This window comes from Eschrichtius robustus, chromosome 15, assembly GCF_028021215.1.
Source record: "Eschrichtius robustus isolate mEscRob2 chromosome 15, mEscRob2.pri, whole genome shotgun sequence".
NCBI classification, from domain to species: Eukaryota; Metazoa; Chordata; class Mammalia; order Artiodactyla; family Eschrichtiidae; genus Eschrichtius; species Eschrichtius robustus.
Window position 1 is genome coordinate 7626010 of NC_090838.1, and position 22474 is coordinate 7648483.

The following is a 22474-nucleotide window of genomic DNA, read 5'->3' on the forward strand; positions in this document are numbered from 1 at the left end:
GCAGCCTGCTCTAATACGTAACTTCTCTTACAGAGCACGCTTCCTGATTTCTAGCCTAGCTTGCTCTCTAAGGACTCTATTCAAATAAACAATTTTTTCAAGAAATTAATTTTAAAACTTCCCCTTGGTAATCTCAAGAAAAGTAATTAGCAAGATAATGCTTCATTGGCCTGACTTAGGCTTAATGGTATTATAACACTGTCAACATAGTTTTATATGTTTCCATTAAATCAACCTCATGTGTTCCATTTTGAATCTTAATCTTTTAACATAAAAATAATTTGAGTAAAGAAACCTAAATTTCATCCAGATGGATTGGTTTAATAAACTACAGTACATTCAAACAATGGAATCCTATCCATCAGTTTAAAAAAATTACTTTAGGGGCTTCCCTGGTGGCGCAGTGGTTAAGAATCCACCTGCCAATGCAGGAGACTCAGGTTCGAGCCCTGGTCCGGGAAGATCCCACATGCCGCGGAGCAACTAAGCCCGTGCGCCACAACTATTGAGCCTGCGCACTAGAGCCTGCAAGCCACAGCTACTGAAGCCCATGCGCCTAGAGCCCGTGTTTCATAACAAGAGAAGCCACTGCAATGAGAAGCCCACGCACCGCAACGAAGAGTAGCCCCTGCTCGCCGCAACTAGAGAAAGCCCACGTGCAGCAACAAAGACCCAACGCAGCCAAAAATAAATAAATTAATTTTTAAAAAATTACTTTAGCTTTATAAGTAATTACAAGTACCAAAGTACAAAGACGTACATTATATACCATTACATTAAAAAAAAAAAAGCAAATGAAGAACCATGGTATAATTTCAATTTTGTGAAAAAGTTTTAAAACCATGTTACTAACACATATGCATACCCGCACATACATAGAAAAACAAAAAAAAAAAAGGAGAATACTGCAAGCCATTAAAGAGTTACCTCGGGTGTACGAGGATTTGGTAACTGGAAGGCACAGAAGGGTACTTTTTTAATAATACGTTTTTGACATTTTTACCTTTTTTTAAATTATGAGTATTTAACAATATTGTAATTAAAAATGCAAGTCTAGAAAAACTTCTGGTAATCATGAAGGACACTGATTCAAAGGTGCTGTAGTTTAAAATGAAAATGTTGTGCATTTATTGAATGCTACTATAGAGGATGTCCAAATCACAACCCTATATACCTTTCCAGTTTATAATGTTTTCAAATAGGTTCTTTTATGTGATTCTCACCAGCACAGCACCTCTATAGAGTTGCCAAGGTAAGTATTATCATCTCCATTTCACTGACGAGAAAAACAAGCCTCAGGGCAAGTCAGTCATAAAACTGACAAGCAGCAGAGAGCTGGGACTGCCTCCTGTTAAGAACAACAGTGGCAATCACACTGGAGCTGGCAATTCAGCAGCAACTTCAAGTCTCACCCCCGACGATGACGGCCCTCGCAGACCAAATCAACGCACAAGGGGCACAGTCTGCAGCAACGGCACAGCTGTATCTCTGTGGAACGTGACCCACGGTCCATACGAAGAGCAAACCAGTGGCTTGTGGCTTCATTAGCACCCTGCTCTTAGGGACCAAGCAACGCTGTCTTTAAATAAAACTCCATTCGTTATCAAATACAGAGCAAATGTTCTAAAAAATAAAGTCAACGTACGCTTACCTCTATTGTTCCTGCGGCAAATAAGCCATGCACTGAATTTACGTCACAAACATTATTCTCCCTAAAATAGTAAAGCGATAAGGGAGAGAGTTTTAGCATCTACTTTTGCGGAGGGCGGGGACGACAGACACTCAGTAAACTTCGTAAACAAACAGTAAACCCAATGCTGTGCAGAAGGTGGCAGCAGATTCTCTCGCTCATCTGCATATGCGAAGCACCGAGGCATCAAAGAGGCCAGTGCATTGTACACAGTCCCCGCAGTTTCAGACCCCAGGGTGACACTCTATCTGCCAGGGGACGAGACAAGGAAGGGCATTCTTCAAAAACACTATTCCACCATCGCGAGAACACATTTCCCAATATATTTTCTCCCAAAGCAAAAAGAACACAGGCTATCACTACACCAATCCTGAGACTTGACCAGCTTGTTGAGTACACTGATCTAGGCTCATTTTCTTTTTCTGCAAAATGGTATTCACCAACCTCATATGGTTGTTGTGAGGATTAAATGAAAAAACTACATGTTCAGCACAGCGTCTAGAGTTTACGAGACACTCAATAAATAAAAGTTGTTATTATAAACAGGAAATTCTGCTACTAAAGAGCAGATAACTTTTTATTATTCAAGGATGCATCATGACATTACTATAGTTTCTTTTTAAAGAAAATAAGAGGGGGCTTCCCTGGTGGCGCAGTGGTTGAGAATCTGCCTGCCAAGGCAGGGGACACGGGTTCGAGCCCTAGTCTGGGAAGATCGCACATGCCGCGGAGCGACTAGGCCAGTGAGCCACAATTGCTGAGCCTGCGCATCTGGAGCCTGTGCTCCGCAACAAGAGAAGCCGCGATAGTGAGAGGCCCGCGCACCGCGATGAAGAGTGGCCCCCACTTGCCGCAACTAGAGAAAGCCCTCGCACAGAAATGAAGACCCAACACAGCCATAAATAAAAAAAAAAAAGAAGAGTATTTCAAATCAAGGTGGAAAAAAAAAAAAAGAAACCCAGAGTTTACCTGGTTTTTACCACTACCTGTTCTTCCAACCTTTAAAAATCCCTTTCAAAGCAATAAGGAAAATCCAACAAGCTCATTATATACATAGGTGAGAAGTAATCCAGCTTCCACTCTATACTAGCTGTGTGAACTTAAACAAGCTACTTACCCTCTCTGAGTCTCAGCTGCCCTATCTGTAAAATGGAGATAACATAGTACCTATACTGTAAAAATTTGTTATAAGTTTCAAATGAGTGAATATATATAAAATCCTGAATAATGCTTGGCACATAGTAAGTGCTTTCACTACTGCTGTTGTTGCTATTACTCAGTATTAATCCTATTATGACAGATTCATTCCTAAAGGATTTCTCTATGAATAAAACAAAAGTACAGACCATAACATATGATGAAAAGAAAATGTGAAAAAATCTTAAATGTCTGCCAGCAAAAGCATAAAAAAATAAAATTAAAAAATAGTACTCCAAGTTATTTCAAAATTTCTCTATAAAAGAAAATATCACAAAACTAAATCATGAATGAAAATTTAAAGATCACAGCAAAAAACAGTAACTGAATTTCTGGAGTGAGTTTAAAACTCTTCACATATATTAAAATTTTTTTTTAAATTTTACGACATCACTAGGTCTTTTAGTGAATTTTTTGTGTGAGAAAAAATTTAGTGTTACTCTTTTACCTAAGTTGCCCAGAGCTCTGCTTAAATGCAACAACATGTCATTTGACAACAAATTGGGCGTCTGGCTTCATCTCCAGGCCAAAATAAATACAGCAGGATTCTTATAACAAAACACTCACGCAGCATCAGTCTGTAGAGGATTCAGGAACCGTCCTTGTTCCAAGTTTAATCTATAAACTTCAGAGCTGCCAAACAATGAATAAAGTAAAAAATCCAGTAAGCTACAATGAACGTTTCTTCAAGTAAATATAATTTTTAGAAACATGTATCTGTCATAAAGCATCACTTCCCTTTGTAAAACTGATACAAAAATGTATTCTAAACCTAAAAGATAACCACCTTACTTGTAAGTTTGTTCACGCATAAAAATGATTTAAACTACCCATGTGCCAAGGAAATATTATGAAGTCATTAAGTAGAATATTATTTACAAATAACACAGAGAATACAAGATCCAAAATGTATCTATAAGTGTATGTATATAAGACTACAATGAAATAACAATAAAATACTAATAAGGGTTTCCTCTGAGTGGCATAATTATGGTGATTTTTTTTTCTTCTTTATTCTTTTTTATATATTCCCAATTTTCTAAAATGGCTATGTATTATTTTTATAATCATAAAGAAGGCAGCATTTAAGAATAAAAGTTTTAAAATGCATGCAATGGGGCTAAGATACTGACTTCACACCACTGCTACACTACTGGGTCACCCATGTCTCTCTAGATTTAGAGCACCATGCTAATAGAAGTCAAGGATGTAATTCCTAAATGAGCCAGTCACTTTGGAACTACACTCTTTGAGCAACTATAAGGCAGGGATAATGTCTTATTCTTCTTTTAATCCCTCTCCTCAATTTTAAGAACAGAAGTTGCCTGGGGAGGTGGAAAGGAGAAAACAAAGGGTGATTAGATCCCAATACCTTGCGCCAACAAAGTACAAGTCACAGGATGGATAATGGTAAGAAAAATCTCTCCCAAACTTTGGTATTCTGGTTTTGTAGTAGAAACCTGATTGTGAATGAAATTCGATGTATCTATCATTATGCAAGAAGACAATCTGAAAATGAAACAAGAAAATTAGTTTGCTTAGGTTAAAGTATTTATTTCATCATCATCACTGAAACCGGCAAAGCAAGAAAATCTCTGATCTCTCTCATCCTCCTTCTTGCTCTCTGTAAACCCATGTGTATAAACACAACTCGCCATCATGGTTAAGAAATGTGTTTAAGAATCAAACCTCTCCATTAGTTACTTAATGCCTTCCTGCATCTTAGATAGGTTTTTTGGCAAACTTTACCTTCTAACTGAAAGACTTAATACAAATGCCCTTCATTTATCTGGCACCAGCACTTTGTAATGAAGAGCACTGCTCAGTAACCTCAGTGAGTCATTTCCTATTTTACTTAAGAACACATTTTAATAATCTCACTATTATCACACAGAGTTTGACAGACTCCTTGTATAAATTTAACGTATTACAAAGGTATCTTAAAAATCTGCAGATGGTATTTAAAAGCAAATTTATCAATATCTAGAGAAAATATACTATAAAATTACAAGTCCCAAAACATGATAAACGGCTACCACAGGCAAAAGGATAAACTGTACTCCATGGTTTCCAGAACTGAAGACAACATAGAAAGCATGTCAGCTCTGAAAATTCAATTTTCCTTCATGATGACATCTGTAAAAGTTTTTCATTTTAAATTGAATAAGGCACTTTTACTGACAATCTTGTAACTGTTGAAAATTACTACAAGAGTTGAAAGATGCACTAATGGCACCAAAAAAGAAAGAAAACATAAATATATTAGCTGTGTCTTGAACTGTTTCAGTATATGCACAACCACTTATTTGCAGGGTTAAGAGAATTAAACGTGCAACACTGCTACTGTAATTTTCACATATGAATAAGAAAATGAAAATAATAAATGCAATAATGAAAATCACACATCTAGAACATAAGATGGTCTAAAAAGATGACTGCTATCAATTCTTAAAAATACAGAAAAGGTTTCATTCATACATGCTATGGAAAACTTATTTCAATATTAGACTGGCCAAAGGCTATCTCTATCCCGCTTGTCACATACATGTGACAAACTAAATATATATTAATAGAAAACAATAGGTTTTATTTTACTATACAGCCATTTAACAATGGAAACATCATAAAAACACTTATCGTAAAAACAAATCCCACTCATTCACTTCTTGAGGACAGGCAGTAAAAACCAATGCTATAAAGCATACCTTTGAATAGTCATCAGACAAAGTTTCAAAGGTGACAACTGAAAAATAAGAAATAGTAGGAAAAATACAATTATCAGTCCACTTTTTTAATAAAAATACAAACTTGATGCAAAGATTCTAATGCAACACAAATACTATATACAAATGCTGGGTTTTTCTTCCTTTTTTTGCACCTACATAACACAAGAACAAAGTTTCCATGTTATATTGCCCCCCAAAACACCAAATGGAAAATTAAAAGCGTTATAGTTTCTTTATACAGATCAGCTAGATTTTCTACAGAACTGAAGCAAATTAAATAATAAATTTACAAAACATAATGACTTCTAAATTTTGTCACAGTTTTTCTGAGATGTTCAAAGTAAAACAACAAACATTAAAAACTCAAAACTTTTTGCTTTAAAAAAGGTAACAGTAACTTTTTACTCATTCACAGTATACCTGCTAAATGAAAATAAAGAATGAAAACAGTTATTATTAGCGGCACATGGAGTTTGTCCTGTTTTTTAAAAAGAAGACAGTGAAACAAGTTAAGAGAATACATATCCCATTAACTTCTTTTCCCTCAATCTCAAACATGGGGCCACCTGACAAAAATACCTGAACTCTCCCATTTCAACCTGCGCCCTGTGCCAGGCAGAATTCTAAGAATGACCCCACTGACCTTCCCCCTGGGACAGTCCCCTCCTCCGGAGAGTGTGGGTGGACGCTGTCAACGTAAGAAGACACCGCTCTTGTGATTACATCACGTTCTATGGCAAAGGAGAGATTTATAATCACACGAGCCCTTTCAAAGCAGAGTTTTCTCCAGCTGGCGGCAGAAGGGACGGTCAGAGAGATTCAGAGACAAGAAGGATCCAATGAGCTGCTGCTGGCTTGAAGGAGGAGGGGACCAGGTGAGGAGGAATGCAGGGGTCTCTAGAAGCTGAGCATGGCCCCAGGCTGACAGCCAGCAGCAAAGGGGTCCCTAGCCCTACAACCAAAACAAACTGCATTCTGCCAACATCCTGTATGTTTGAAAAGGGGTCTTGCCCAGGGTCCCTGGAAGAGTCCCACCTGGCTGACACCTTGAGGTCAGCCCTGAGCACAGAACACAGGAAAGCCTGGACAGACTTTACCTACAGAGCTATGAGCTAATAAATGAATCTTTTTTAAGCTGCCACGTTTATTGCAATTTGTTACACAGCACAGAAAACTGATACACAACCCATGCCCATTTTAAAAAGCAGAAAAGCAGCCAAATATAAAAACTATTTTTGTGATTTCAAATATAACCTCTTACCTTCTGAATCCAAACATCTTTCAAACTTCAAGGATAATTGATAGGTGTCATAACATCGAACTCGAGGTTTATATGTTCCTATAAAAAAATTTAATGTGATGTAAAACCTAAAGGACATACTTTTCATTATCAATATCCTGCAGATATGTTGAGTACACTTTTTGTTTAGAGGTAAGTAAGATTCATTATAAGCACATCAAACAAAAAGAACTTAAAAGCAGCCCTCTCCTAAAATGGATGGCTAGTGGGAAGCTGGTGCATAGCACAGGCAGATCAGCTTGATGCTTTGTGACAATCTAGAGGCGTGGGATAAGGAGGGTGGGAGGGAGGCTCAAAAGGGAGGGGATATGGAGACATATGTATGCATATGGCTGATTCACTTTGTTGTACAGCAGAAACTAACACAACACTGTAAAGCAATTATACGCCAATAAAGGTATTAAAAAAAAAAAGCAGCCCTCTCCAACATCCCAAGGGAAAAATGAACAAAGGATATAAACAAGCAAGACACAGAAAATGTATAAACCTGTGTATGAAATACAAATAGCTAATCAACTTCACAAATAATCTAACAAAGTAGATTTTTAAAAAATTAGTTTTTGTCAATATTTATAAAATAGATAAGTAATAAGAACCTGCTGTATAAAAAAATAAAATAAAATTCAAAAAACAAATTCAAAAAAAATTAGTTTTTGTCTATCAAATGGCAAAGATGAAAAAATGGTTAGTATCTGCATTGAGGTTGCTGTTCAAAAAAAGTTATCTCATACTTTGGTGATAAGTATAAATTGTTACAAATTCTTTGGAGGACAATCTGGCAATATCTGTAAAATATGTGATGCTCATACACCTTATATCTGTATTTCAACTTATACAAATTTATTCTACAGAAACACACCCATAAGTGTACCAAAGACATGAAGAATGTTCACTGCAGCATTATTTACTGATGGCCAAAAATTGAAAGCAAATTAAATGTCCACTGATAGGGAAACGATTAAATAAATGATGGTAAATCATTATAGAGGTTATAAAGAGGATGACGCAGACCTGTAACTCCTGACATGGAAAGCTGCCAAAACATATTACAAAGTGAAAGGGAGAGTGAGTAGAGCAGGTGCAGTGAGGGCTGCAGAGTGGCGCTTATACAGTGATCTGGCTTTTGTAAAACTCAACAATGACAATGTTGGTACTCTGTATAGAAAGAAGATGGAGGAATAAGCACAGTGATATTTTGTATATTTTAGTGTCATCTTAGGGCCTTTCACATTTTATCTTATGTATTTCTATAATGTTTGCATTTTTTATAAGTTTATCATGAAAAGAAAAAGACTGACTTTTAAAACCACTAAGGATATTTTTAAAAGAAAGGAATGAAGTAGTCCTATGTTTTCTGGCATGGATCAAAGCCCAAGATCTCATTTAAAAATAGTATATAGTATAGTATATATACACACACATACTCTATATACAATATATATGTTATATATAATCTATAATTATAATCTAGATTCTGAACATAAAACTGGACGCTAAAAAATGTGGATAGTGTTAGTAATGAGACAACCACTGACACAGAAAAAAAGAGACTAGCACGTGGATGTATAAAAGTTGTCAAATAAGAAAGTGGTTGGAAAAGAGATATAGATGGATAATGTTAAGCCAACAAAAAAAATGTACGTGGACAATACCCAGGATATATGCAGCAAAATCACAACCAAAAACAGGTTGGGTAATGCTGTTCTAACTTATAATACATTAAAAGTTCCCTATATTTGATGACTTTTTGATACTGATGAATACTGCTAACATAAAATCTTAGTGACATAAAAAATACTAGTATATGATAGAGAAAATCATTATGATAAAAATGACCTTTCCTATCATTCATTGTTGGTGGGAGTACAAAATGATCTGACTACTTTGGAAAACCATCTGGCAGTTTCTTATCAAACTAAATATATAGCTACCCTATGACCCAGCAATGTCCTCAAAACAGACTTGTACAAGATGGTTCATAATGCTTTACCAGTAACAGTCGAAGAATGAAAATAGCCCAGGTGTCCACCAAAGGAAGAATAAATTAACAAAGTGTGGCATATTCCTATAAGGAAATACCATGTGCTAATAAAAAAAGAACACATTACTGACACATATAATGACATGAATGAATCTGAAATATGAAGTCCTAGATGAAATAAGTCTTACACAAAAAAAGTACATAGTGTAGGACTGCACTTACATGAAGTCCATTTAAAACAGGCTACACTTGTCTGTGGTGAAAAAATAAATCACAGCAGAAGCTGGCTACACATGGGTGGGAGCAGGGATTGACTGTGAGGGGCATAACGGAATGCTCTGGATGAAAGGATGTTTTGTATCTTGGTAGGGGTTTGGGCTACACAGGCGTATGCATTTGTCCAAACTCATCAATGTACTTATACAAATTTATCTTTAAAAAAAAAGCCATAAACGAATACTGAACTCTAGTTAATGATGTACACACTGAGGTATTTAGGGGTGAAGTATACTAATACCTGCAACTTACTCTGAAATGCATCAAAAAACAGGATGGATTGATGGATGGCAGAAAGATGGATAGACAGATATGTGATGAAGCAAATACAGCAAACTATTGAAGAATCTAGGTGACAGGCTGTTCACTATACAGTTTTTTCAATATTTCTATATGTTTGAAATTTTTTAATAATAAAATGTCAGGGTAATTTTTAAAAAGTGACCTTTCCCACCACAGCATTTCCTGCTACGAAGTATATGTAAATCATAACCAAAAAGATACTTACCGGTTGCTAAAATATACTGTCCATCTTTTGATACCTTAATAGTGGTACAAACAGTAGGCATTTCAAAATCCTGAATAAGTTCAATTCTCCTACGGACATCTACAAAGAAAGAAAATAAATAACTGGTTTAACCGCCACGTGCTTACTCTGTGTCCAGGAAGACAGTATTCAGAGTGGTCACTACCAACGGCAACGCCCCAGTGCTTCCCAGCCTCGGGAAGGCGCACGGACACAGCCCCACCCATGACACAGCAAGCTTTTCTCTTAGCTCATACCTTATTTTTCTAAACTAAGTATTTTATTTTTATGTTTCAAAAAGGAAAAAGTGTCATCATTAATTGGAAAAAAAATGTCCATAATAGTGCATCAAACATCCAGTTTCAAGCCCGGGATAAAGGGGGAACAGAATAAACATTAAACCACTATTGTTATTCAATCATGGATCATGGCTAAGACAAAAATCTTTACCATTTTTTCTCCTAAATAATAACAAGTCTAAACCTTTAAAATCTTAAGTTTATATAAGAAGCTGCTACCAAGCTGACTTTTGCCTCTTTGTGGCAGCACTGATCTGCGGCCAAGAAGATCCAGGCTAGCGGAAGCCTTAGAGCAATCTTTCTGGGTCAAAACACTTAAACGTACTCTCACAGAAACTGGTTTCCTGCAACAAGAAAGTGTGGGTTCTTGCTGGCTGCTATTGTAACAATGTGCTCACTGTAAGGACCGTGTATGACTCTCTGGCACATTACTGCCTTGTTCACTAAACCAACCAACTGAGCAGGAGTGGCCCACTCAATTTGGAAGACACATGACAGTTTTGAGATGGGCTGGAAAGGAGTCAATGAACAATTTTTTCCTCTAAGTAATCTGAATCTGTTTTCTTACACGCTAGAACACTGGAGTGTAATGAGAGAATCAGAAGAAATCAACATCAGTAAGCACTGCGAAAGCAGCAATTATTCTTTTCCTTTGATTTAAAGTTGTAATTTTCTAATTTTATATAAAGCCTACTTTTCCAAGATGCTTGCTTTGAGGTATTTATCTCACATCCAGAAACCTTTTCAATATCTTAGGTCTTTGATTTTCAGAAAATACCTTGAACAAAATATGTGGGAAGTTAATCATCTTTCAACTATGACAAGTTGTAACAGAAAAAATTTAATGAAAATTTGTCCAAAATGATTTAAGTTAAAAACTGATCTTACAAACCTATCTTCCCTGCTGTCATAACTTAAAGAATCAAAATCTTCTACAATGATCATATGTTCATGTTCATATGTCCTGTATGTAAAATTACTTTGTTCAGAAAGAAAATGTTCATTGTCTCTGTATCTCAAAAACTGACAAATGGATTTAACAAATGGAAAAAGATACGATACACAGGAAAACAAAGTGATTATGGAAGTGTTAGGAGAGCTAGTCCTTCTAGCACTGCTTGCATCCTATTGGTCTTGCTGGGTATGGCAAGACTGTGAGGCCCTGGCCACTCCTTTACCTGAGCCATTTCTCAGCATTATTTATGCAGCTGGGAACCTCCACAGGTGAGTGTCCTCTAGACAAAGAGCAGGCTTGTTTACTGCTTGCTGTGAAGGCAGTGGACTTCTCAAGTTCAGTGTTCCTCAGCTGCAACACAAACCCACTGCATGCAGTGCACCCATCTGGGCCACACTGAGTGCCCCTGTGAACTTGGGCAGGGGGGTGACAGAAGCATGCTGGTGCTCATGCTATCTGCTGTGCCGCCTGAGTAATGGAGCCCTTGTCTCTGACCCAGGAGTCTTACGTCTTCTGCTATCATCCAGGAAACAGTAACAAGCTAACTTACTAGTGCTTAAGTAGGTAAAATCAAACCCCATACCCACGGGACTGTATCAAGCACAACAAAGGTTTTCTTAAGAAGGAAAAGGGGGCTTCCCTGGTGGCGCAGTGGTTAAGAATCCACCTGCCAATGCAGGGGACACGGGTTCAAGCCCTGGTCCGGGAAGATCCCACCTGCCGCGGAGCAACTAACCCCGTGCACCACAACTACTGAGCCCGCGTGCCACAACTGCTGAAGCCCGCACGCCTAGAGCCCATGCTCCGCAACAAGAGAAGCCACCGCAATGAGAAGCCCGCGCACCGCAAGGAAGAGTAGCCCCCGCTCGCCGCAACTAGAGAAAACCCGCACGCAGCAACAAAAAAACCCAACAGAGCCATAAATAAATAAATAAATAAATAAAAATTAAAAAAAAAAAAAAAAGAAGGAAAAGGGCAGGAAGTTTATTTTCCACTGCATGAATTCCACTGTGTTTTTGTAAACCTTCACTTAAATATGATAACAATAAATGAGAAAAGCATTATAACGTGGATCACAAATGTAACTGAAATGAAAAAAATAATACTCACCGACATCTTTCTTCTGAAGTGCTCTCTTTTTCCTGTCAGAAAGCCACTTAAAGAAAAAAAGAGACTTTATTTTAAAACATATTTACTTGAATTGTTTCTCTGCTTACAAAAATAATACATGCTCATATTAAAAAATTGAAACTTTACAGGAATATGTCACATAGAAAATGAAAATACTCTGTAACCCTACTGTTAACATCCTGTTACATGGATTTTTTTCTGTTATATATTTACATAAACTAGACAGTAAATTTTTAGAACTTCCATATTTTACACAAGAGAAAACTAGCTCATCTAATCAGCCTAAGGGAAAGGAGTGAGCCTCGAATGTTATGGGTTGTAACTAACATATGGAACTTCATTTAGGTGAAATTGTACAAAGCAAACGTTAAATGGAGAAAGTTTCTTAAAGAAATATATTTTTTACAAAACATAAACCTAGATAAATAACTGACCAAACAGCTGACACTTGATAATAAAGAAATGATACTTTTAAAAGTCCCATTCGCTGACACCAGATTTTGTTCTGTAATTCCTGTACCTTATTTTAGCTTGCAGCATAGGTCCATTGCATGAACAGGTGCCAATGATGAAGCACTAATCACTATGATTACCTTAAAGCAGTGGTTCACAACCAGGGCCAATTTTGCCTCCAAAGGGCATCTGGCAATTCTTAAAGCGCACTTGGCTGCCACAATGGGAAGGGGTGGGCGCTCCTGGCAACTAGTGGGTAGAGGTCAGGGATGCTGCCAAAGCTCCTACAAGGCACAGGGCAGCCTGTACAGCAAGCGCTGTCCAGCCCAAAACGTCAATAATGACGAGGTTGAGAAGCCATACCCTCAGGAAATCAAAGAAAAGCAAGAGAAAAATTAACAGATGTCACTTCTAAAAGCACAAACCCAATGTACAGCCCATGTCAGACACAGGACATTATAATCTTTAGGACTCTCTGGTCATGTAGTCCCACTCCTGAAGACCCTAAGTGTGACGCCTGAGGCAGTGTCGACACTGGAACAGGTGTCACTCTTTGAAGGGCCTGAGTCTGAGCCAGAGCTCTCCTCCTGCCTTTGTCTTTAGGGCATTGATTTACAGGTCTGTGCTAGACTTCGTGATTACACTGCTCTGATTTCATTTTAGGCAGAAATGTTTCAATTAAAGGTGATGTTAGGGCTTCCCTGGTGGCGCAGTGGTTGAGAATCTGCCTGCCAATGCAGGGGACACGGGTTCAAGCCCTGGTCTGGGAAGATCCCACATGCCGCGGAGCAACTAAGCCCGTGAGCCACAACTACTGAGCCTGCGCGTCTGGAGCCTGTGCTCCGCAACAAGAGAAGCCGCGATGGTGAGAGGCCCGCGCACCGCGATGAAGAGTGGTCCCCACTTGCCACAACTAGAGAAAGCCCTTGCACAGAAACGAAGACCCAACACAGCCATAAATAAATAAATAAATAAATAAAAGAACGTGAATTTCTTTATAAAAAAAAAAGGTGATGTTAAACTATATTTCTGGGCACTCGATACATTCTTCTACATCAACCTAATAGAAGCAAAACAAAGGGCTTCTCCTTTAATAGGCGATTCGATTTCCTCTTCTCAGGGAGTTATGCTAAAAAAGGGGGCAGTTCATTCAATAGCTGGTCTCACACATCATGAGCTTGGGGCAAAGAGGAGGGGACTGAGATTGCCTCCTAAATGGGAGCCTGGGACCTAAAAGAGCCAGAAATTCCTTACAACAGTGATGATGGAAAACAGTTGAAAAATGATGAAAAACAGTTCACTCTGGAGTTTCTGTACAAACTGACAGCACTACAGGAGAGCACACAAGACAGAGTCAGCGCGGGGCAGGAATGAATCAGTCTAAGTTTTAGAAGTTCACCAAAGAACTGAAAGTTGTCACTGATATCAGGCATCCTCTTTGTGCTCCATAAAATCACAGCTGATAGAGAATGTCACTTTACCAATGCCAAATAATTTAACCAGAAACCCAGCAAAAGAGCTCTGGGAATGCTGATGACCTAATTCTCTCACTGGACAGGCACCCCGCCATTGTTGAAAAAAAACAAAAGAAAAGAAAAGAAAAAAAAAAAAAAACCCTGCTTGATCTTACATTTGAAGTAGGTAAAGCAAAATAGGCAATTTGTTGATAAGTCAGAATTACTTTAAGATTCAGAGAGATTCCCTAACATGATACACATACCTGTTTACTCAGCATTTCCACCTGATGTTTATTAGAACATCAAACCTTCAGTACCAAAAATAAAACTTTTAATACCTTTTGCTCACTACCATCCCCCGACCCCCAATGTGCTCAATTCTCCATTTCAGTTATCAGCAACACCGTGTACCCCGTTATTCAGATCCAAACCCTAAGAGTTCTCTCTTGATTCTTTCCTTCGCCTCGACTCCCTACAACTATCCAACCCATTAGCCTACCTCCAAAACACCTCCTTTACCCCACCCAGTCTTAGCATCTCCTCTGCTACCATCCTAGCCTGAGCCACCCATCTCTCAGGTGGACCACCTAACTCATCCCCACTCACACCCTCCCCAGCTGCAGTAATTTACCAGAGAGCAGCCAGTCTGAAACCCAGCAACAGCTTCCAACAGCACTAAGAATAAAACCCTAACTTCCTGCCTTGGCCTACAAGGCCCACCTCTCCAGCCTCAGCTGTCCCCACCCTCTTGCCCCACTCAGCATTCCACAGCCACAACCTGTGCTTCTCCTGTTTCTCCAACGTGCCAAGTGCCTTCCATTGTGGGTCATTGACACTTTCTGTTCCCTCAGTACGGAAAACTCTTCCTTTCCCCCATCTTCACAAGACTCGATCCTTTTCATCATCCAAGTTCCTGTTCAAATGTTACCCCCTTGTAGAGGGGCCTTCCCTGAGGGCTTGAGTCCAAACCACTTTCTCTAAACAATTCATCCACAAGTGCTCTCTTATAGACACTCAGCACTCAAAGCACTTTTCAGTATCTGAAGTTGTCCTATTTGCTTACTTATTATCCTTTTCCCCAACAGGGAACCTTATCTGACCGGTTCATCACGTATCCCAACACTTAGAACAGGGCTGCCTGCAGGTACTCACGTCTCAGCAAATGTGCAGAACCGAAGAACAAAATGAGAAGGATCATGCTGTGTGACAAACAGCTGGAGCACGAGGAGTTATTTAACCTGAATTCTGAGAAGAATCTAATCACTGGCTCCAAACCTTTTAGGGTCGGACACAAGGAAGAGTTACACTTATTCTGATTTCCAAGGGCAGGGCTCGGAGCAACAGAGCCATGTAGAAAGGGGGCGTGTTTTAAAACAACTGTCTAACAAGCAGTCTCAAAATGGAAGAGCTTCTGCCAAAAGCCTGACCAGCACTTATGAGAAATAACATCCAAGCTACAGAGCCTAGGCGGATGGCTCTGGACAAGTCACCCTTCCCCTCGCTGGATCTTTTGCATATTTTCAACATGAAAAGATTGGAAGAGAATGGCTGACTTTCCAAACGCTTTCCAATTCTGATGTCCTAAGACTCAACGAAATCAAGTTAAGTTCAGCAAGGTTCAAAAATACTGCCGTCCACATCATAAATGCTGCTGACGCAAAGTCTGCATTTCTCTTCACTGCTGCGTTTCTAGAACTTGGCATATAACAGGAATTCAACGAAAAGCTGATGAGCGGGCATTAAAATGGGGGAGAAATACCTGTCAATCAACCAATTTGTCCACGTTTTCCTCCCCGGTGTGGCAGCGGCTGTGAACATCATACAAGCCCAAAGGGACAGTTCCTCTGTTCTAGAGAACTTTACCCCAAAAAAGTTCAAGCCAACTCATCAATCCCGATCACCCCTCGGCCCAGGTTCTGGCGCGGTAACAGCACTGTCCTCGTCTCCCAGCACCGACCAGCTCCCCCAGGCACCGTCCCTGGGCTCTGGGCCTCCCCTAGTCTGGGGCCGGCCCGGGCCCAGCGGAAACTACCAGGGACAGGGAGGAGGAGAGGGGCGGCTGCCCCGCGAAGAGGAGGACCCGACGTGACTCACCTCGGGAAGGGACTTGCCGCAGCTGAGACTGTAAATCTTCACTTCGTTGAGGCTGGAGACCTGCATCGCGGCGCCGAGGAGCAGCGACCCCCGTTCCAGTCCAGGACGCTGCAGTACGCGCAAGAACCCGAATCTCAGGGCCTCCTGGGGCGCCTGGGCGGCGTGGGGCCGGGGCGCCGGCGCTGGGTGATGACGCACTTCCGGGCGCCGGAAAAAAGCGCCGGTCCCGGAAGTGGAAAAGTGGCGGAGTTAGGGAAGAGTAACTAGTGAGGTCCGGGAGGCGGCGGGGCTGGGAACGACCTTAATATGGGGAGGGCGAAGAACTGCTTTCCCTTTTCTCAGCAGGGAGGAGCAGGAAGCTCTTAGGGTCGCTGCTCAGGCCGAAGGGTCGAGGTACCCGGGAGGGCGAGGCTGTCTGGGCTGACTGAGGCCTTGGGGGTCCGGTCAGGGAATCCAGGGAGAGAATGCGACCTGGGAGCGAATTCAGAGTGGAAGTGAGTTCTTTTCTCACCAGTGTTTCTGCAGTATTACATTAGAAATAAAAGCTTTTTTAAAATGATATTAAAAAAATATTTTCATCTGGAATTGACAGTTATCCTGCAGGGGAGCAAAATTTTCCACCCCAAAATGTCTCTTTGGCATGCGTATTATTTCAAGCTGAAACCAATCAAGGCCCAAAAGACACAGGAAGAAACTTTGACCTTCCCCTTCACTGTCTAGAAGAATGTAGATAGAGGACCTGTTCTAGGAAGGGCGCTGTCGCCATGGATAACTAGAGTGTGAACTGGGTGTGGTAGACAAGGAGGAACCTAGCAAAGTCTGTTAAAAGTTCCTCTCTGTGTCCCATTGTCTCTGTGATACCCAGCAAGCATTTGTTTACCAAACATTTGCTTTTTAATCTCCTTGTCAGTTGCCTTCCTCGCCTTTGAAGTCTCAAACCAGTGCCCCAAACAATCTTTTTTGTCTTTAGCTGAAGATGGTATTTAAGATGAGGGTTTCCAGCATTTTGGTGCCTTACTCAGTTTTCCTGGGTCTCTCCCATGTATACATGTTATAACACTTTTGTTTGATTTTCACATATTAATCTGATGTCAATTTAATTCTTAGACCAGCCAAAAGAACCTAGAAAGGTAGAGAAAATTTTCTTCCTTCCTGGCAATCTCACTACATAAGGAAAGAAAAGAAAAAGCGTAGTAAGAAGAGGGGAAAAAAGGTAAAAGAAGAGGTGATCAGGGAAGAAATGGATTTGAACCTGATGTTTTTTGAGATGGGTGTGTGACAGTATTGACAGACAGACCCTCACTTAAGTATTGTTTTCAGAAAGTTCACAAACTTTCTCTGTTGATCATCCAGTTACTTAGAGACTGTTGCCTAGATCTGAGGACTTAAGAATTCTTGGAGTGGTTAGATGAAACTTCAGCAGAAAGTGTCGGTTAACTGTGCAAAAGGGTCCTTTTGAAACTGGAGAGTAGTACTCACTTCACTTTCATGTAACTGAGGTGGGTCACTTTGAGCACAAGCTATATTGTTCATGGCAGAGTAAGGACTTCTGAGCTTAACAATTTTGTTCCTATTGTAACTGTCCTTATTCTGCCTTAAAGTTCCAGTCCAAATTCTGCCTTCCGCCTGAGACTTTTTTTGAGAAAATATGCAGGACTGCCATCCTCCTTGGGGAGGTGGTGTCCCAAGGGAGAGAAAGATCATGGGCTTCAGAGGGGTAATCAAATAGGCCTTTTAAGCAAGTTGTAAAAATAGAAAACGTTAACAGAAACAGACTGACAGATCTAGAGAACAAACTAGTGGTTACCGGTGGGGAGAGGGAAGGGGGAAGGGACACGATAGGGGTAGGGGATTCAGAGGTACAAACTACTGTGTATAAAATGAACAAGCTACAAGGATATATTGTACAGCACAGTGAATATAGCCAATATTTTATAATAACTTTAAATGGAGTATAATTATAAAAATATTGAATCACTATGTTGTACACCTGAAACTAATATTGTACTCAGCTATACCTCAATTTTTAAAAAAAAATGGAAACTTCTTATTTTCCAAAATATGCAGGATGATTTCCAAGACACTTTGAATACTTTCACACACACAAAAATACTACCTTTATCATTTGTTTTTAATAAATTTTTATTTATTTATTTCTATTTTTGTCTGCCTTGGGTCTTTGTTGCTGCGCGCGGGCTTTTCTCTAGTTGCGGTGAGCGGGGGCTACTCTTCGTTGCGGTTCCCGGGCTTCTCATTGGGTGGCCTCTCTTGTTGCAGAGCACGGGCTCTAGGCGTGCAGACTTCAGTAGTTGTGGCACTCGGGCTCAGTAGTTGTGGCTTGCAGGCTCTAGAGCGCAGGCTCAGTAGTTGTGGTGCAGGGGCTTAGTTGCTCCGCAACATGTGGGATCTTCCCGGACCAGGGCTCGAACCCGTGTCCCCTGCACTGGCAGGTGGATTCTTAACCACTGCGCCACCAGGGAAGTCCCTACCTTTATTATTTTCAAGAATGTATTGTAAAGACCCATTGAGTGTAAACCACAAGCATGTCTGTCACTTATTAAGTGACATGTGTTAGGTATAAGATATATAGATATAGCCTACTCCTCACTTTGATAATAAAGAGTCCTAGGCCATTTCACTTTACCTTATTCAATCCGATTTCCCGCTGACTGACCCCTAGATTTGCCATCTGCCTCATGGATATCCATTTCATTACTCTGCTTTTGAATCTTGGCTGATGCTCATTTGAAGCCCTCCCCTTGTACTTATATCCAGAGGCCACCATCTCCTCAAAACTCACCTTTTGAATATTTTTCTCATTCTCCCATGCTTTCACTGTACTGAATAAATAACTTTATTTTTTTTGCAGATTTTTATTATTAAAATGCACAGTAATTGAACACATCCTACAGACAATGAACATGGATGCCATGCTATACCAGATGCCTGTTCTTGGCAGTTTCCTTCAGGCACTCTGGTTTCCTTAAGTCACAATCTCTCAAGGCTAATTAAAATATCATTTTTTTAAATAGAGCCCATAAAGCTTCCTTTTTTGTTAAATTTGGGATGGGCTCCTTTTTTAAAATTTAAAAAATTTTTGATTTCTATACAATTTTTAAAGGTTACTTTCCATTTACAGTTATTACAAAATATTGGCTATATTCCCCGGGTTGTACAGTACATCCTTGTGCCTATCTTACACCCAACAGTTTGTACCTCCCACTCCCCCACCCCTGTATTGCCCCCCACAACTGATAACCACTAGTTTGTTCTCTATATCGGTGAATCTGCTTCTTTAGTTATATTCACAAGTTTGTTGTCTTTTTTAGAACACAAATAATACATATAAGTGATATCATACAGTATCTTTCTCTGTCTGACTTATTTCACTTAGCATTATGCCCTCCAAATCCGTCCATGTTGCTGCAAATGGCAAAATTTCATTCCTTTTTATGGCTGAGTAATATTCCATCGTATACATATACCACAGTTTCTTTATCCATTCAACTGTTAGTGGACACTTAGGTTGTTTCCATGGGGGATGGACTCCTTTTGAACATGTTCTTCACCCTGTTATTTTCTTTCTCCCTCATTTTCATTACTCTAGGAAATTTTTAAACATATTTAGAAGTATAATAGTGTATTGAACTCATGTACATAAAACCCAGCTTCAACAATTCACACATGAACCATTATGTTTCAGCTATACCCTCACCACTTCCTCATCCTCGGATTATTTTGAAAGATTTGAAGTAAATCCATGGCAATTACCTTTGTGGTTTGTAATGTACTTGTCTGACCACCCTTTCCACCTAGACTTGATGAAAGTCTGGGCCTTAATTCATCTCTGGGTTCCCTGAACCTAACCCAGTGCCTGGTAAATAGCACACTCTCAGTAAATACTTCTTGATAAAAATGAGTCAATTAATCACTCCACATCCTGACCCAGAGTCCTAATTCTTTGTCCCATACATTTTGGCCTTTGGAATATTGAAAACAGCACAGCTCTCTGCCAAATGATTGTTTCAAACATGCCCATTTATACATCTTCCTTCTCCAACAAGAAATGTCAGAAAGTCGGGAACCACACTGCAAGGAACATGGTGTTTTCTGCCAGGTAGAACAAGGTGTTCTTGGTCCCCGGTGCCAGGATGGTGCCCCTCCCGCAGTCACTGGCCTGAGGGTTCAATCCTCTGTATTCTAGGGTTGTTTTCCACTGAGGGTGGAACTACAAAGCAGGTGCTGCTTCTCAGGTGTTTCTAGTTTCATCTCTAACACAAATATTCAGTCCCTAGACTGTGATGAACTTGAATGTGGTGCTTTATCCAATGCCTGTGCTTGAAGCTAAGAGTACAGTCTTCAAAGCCAGACTGCATGGGTCCAAATCCTGGCCCTACCACTGGCTACCTGGATAGAGGCTGGATAGAACAAGTTCATGTAATCTCTCTGCTTCTGTTTCCTCATTTGAACAATGAGGATAATAATAGAACCTACCTCAGAGGGTTGTTATAAAGATAAAATGAGTGTGTGTTATAATTCACTTGAGTCCAGGATACCTATTTTTATCATCCCTGAAATCAGGTGTGTCTTGTGTATCATGCATATTTAATTGACAGTATTTTTCTTCTAATGGTACATGGGATAATGGTGCATCTTATAGTTAATGGGCTTTTAGATTCAATAAAATATAGTACATATGAAACGCTTAGAACTGTTCCTAACATGGTAAGCACTATTTATTAGTTATTATTATTTACTCCTGGGAACAAAAACATTAAAAACTGTCTAAGGAAAAAATAAAGTTGTAGACTCCAAATAATCTTAACTGCTGTGTTATTAGTTGCCAACCCAGAGACCTTCAAGTAAACATTCAAGATTCCTCTCCCAATTCTTTACGTCCACAGCCAATCCAACTCCAAATCCTTTTGATTCTCCCTTTCAGATGTCAAATTCATTCTTCTCTGTTCCCACTGCCAGAGGAATTCAAATTTCATCCTCTCCCACCTGGCCATCGCAATCCTTTTATTCTGGTCTTCCTGCCCCAAATCTGTCTCTCACAGGAGAGAAAGTCATGTCTCTAATGGGCAAACCTGATCACATCAACAGTCTAACTCGAAACTCTTTAGTTCTCCCCAAGCCTAGAAGAACACATCTGAACACCTTTGCTGGCCCCTTCCGACTTTCCCAGCCACCGTACCTGATGCTGCCCCCTCCCCAGCTCCTCTCACACCCCTGCTCACTCCCCAGACTCTCCAAGCTGAATTACTCACAGCGTGAAAAATACGAGGCCCTCTCTCACACCTCCTTCGAGTCTTTGCACCTGCTCTTCCGACTACTATTAATCCCACCCTCTGTGTACCTCAGTAACTCCCGTTCATCCTCCTTCATCTCCAGGGGGCCTTAAATACCTAGATTCTCATCATACATTGTATATAATCTCACTGCAGTGTTTCTTAAACCGGGGCTTACAGTTGTATTTGCAAAATAACATTTCGTTGTTTTTTTTTTTTTTCTATTTCAACAATAATCTTTTAACCAACTGATTATATTCACCAAGCGGTTCACTCTCCAAGTCAAATCCACCGGGAAGTCTATCTGCTTTATCTCCAAAGAAGATTTTCCGGATTTCTACACTGCCGCTGCCACCCACTGCCTGGCTCCCCAAGCTGCCAGCTGGTCTCCCTGCTTTCACTCGTCCCCTGACCCTCAGCCCTCAGAACAACCTTTTTAAAATAGTGCATCAGATGGTTTCGCTCCCCTGCTTAGAATCCAGTGCACTCACATTTAAATCCAAACTCCTTCCTGATGCCTAACAAGATCCTCCACCACCTGTGTTTAGCCTACCTCTCCCTCCCCAGTGACTTGGCCACACTGTTTTCTTGCTTTTCTGGCCTCAGGGTCTTTGCACTTGCTGTTCTCTCTGTCCAGAATGCTCTGTCCTCAGCATTTCCACGGCTGCTACTTTGCAGCATCCGGATCTCATTTCAAATGTCACCCCCCACCCCCAAATGCCTTCTCTGACCCATAGCAGCCCTGCCCCCACCCAGCTGCGTCCATCACATCCATGTGCTTTATTGTCTTTCTTGCATTTATTACCTGAAATGACTTTACTCTTTGACACTTGAAGTGTTTTATACTCTGGTTCCTCCATGCTCACTAGCATGTAAGCCCCGTGAGAACAGGGACCTTATCCATCTGACTGCTATACATATATGTAATTATATGCAACACTGAGAAAAGAACAAATATAAATATTTGTTGAATGAATGAAAGAGGAAGATGTTACTATAAGTGATCCCCAAAGATAACGTTTCTGTCTTCCAGACTCTCGCTGATCGCATGGTCTTCTTCTCGCCTGTCAGACCCCATTTCAGAACACTGATAGCTAG

The 22474-nt window shown here is 40.1% G+C and overlaps 1 protein-coding gene across 1 annotated transcript in view; it reads right to left on the reverse strand.

Moving 5' to 3' along the window:
* The window catches only part of NOL10 (nucleolar protein 10), an 86477-nt gene extending 70222 nt beyond the window's left edge, over window positions 1–16255 (reverse strand). Inside the window, exons 1-8 of the mRNA XM_068565005.1 lie at window positions 16086–16255; window positions 12061–12106; window positions 9679–9777; window positions 6875–6952; window positions 5593–5630; window positions 4260–4396; window positions 3455–3520; window positions 1652–1712 (exon numbers count right to left, since the gene is read on the reverse strand). Coding sequence (XP_068421106.1) covers window positions 1652–1712; window positions 3455–3520; window positions 4260–4396; window positions 5593–5630; window positions 6875–6952; window positions 9679–9777; window positions 12061–12106; window positions 16086–16151 — 591 coding nt within the window. The 5' untranslated portion in view covers window positions 16152–16255. The remainder of the gene's footprint in view (window positions 1–1651; window positions 1713–3454; window positions 3521–4259; window positions 4397–5592; window positions 5631–6874; window positions 6953–9678; window positions 9778–12060; window positions 12107–16085) is intronic.
* Window positions 16256–22474: the final 6219 nt, after the last annotated feature.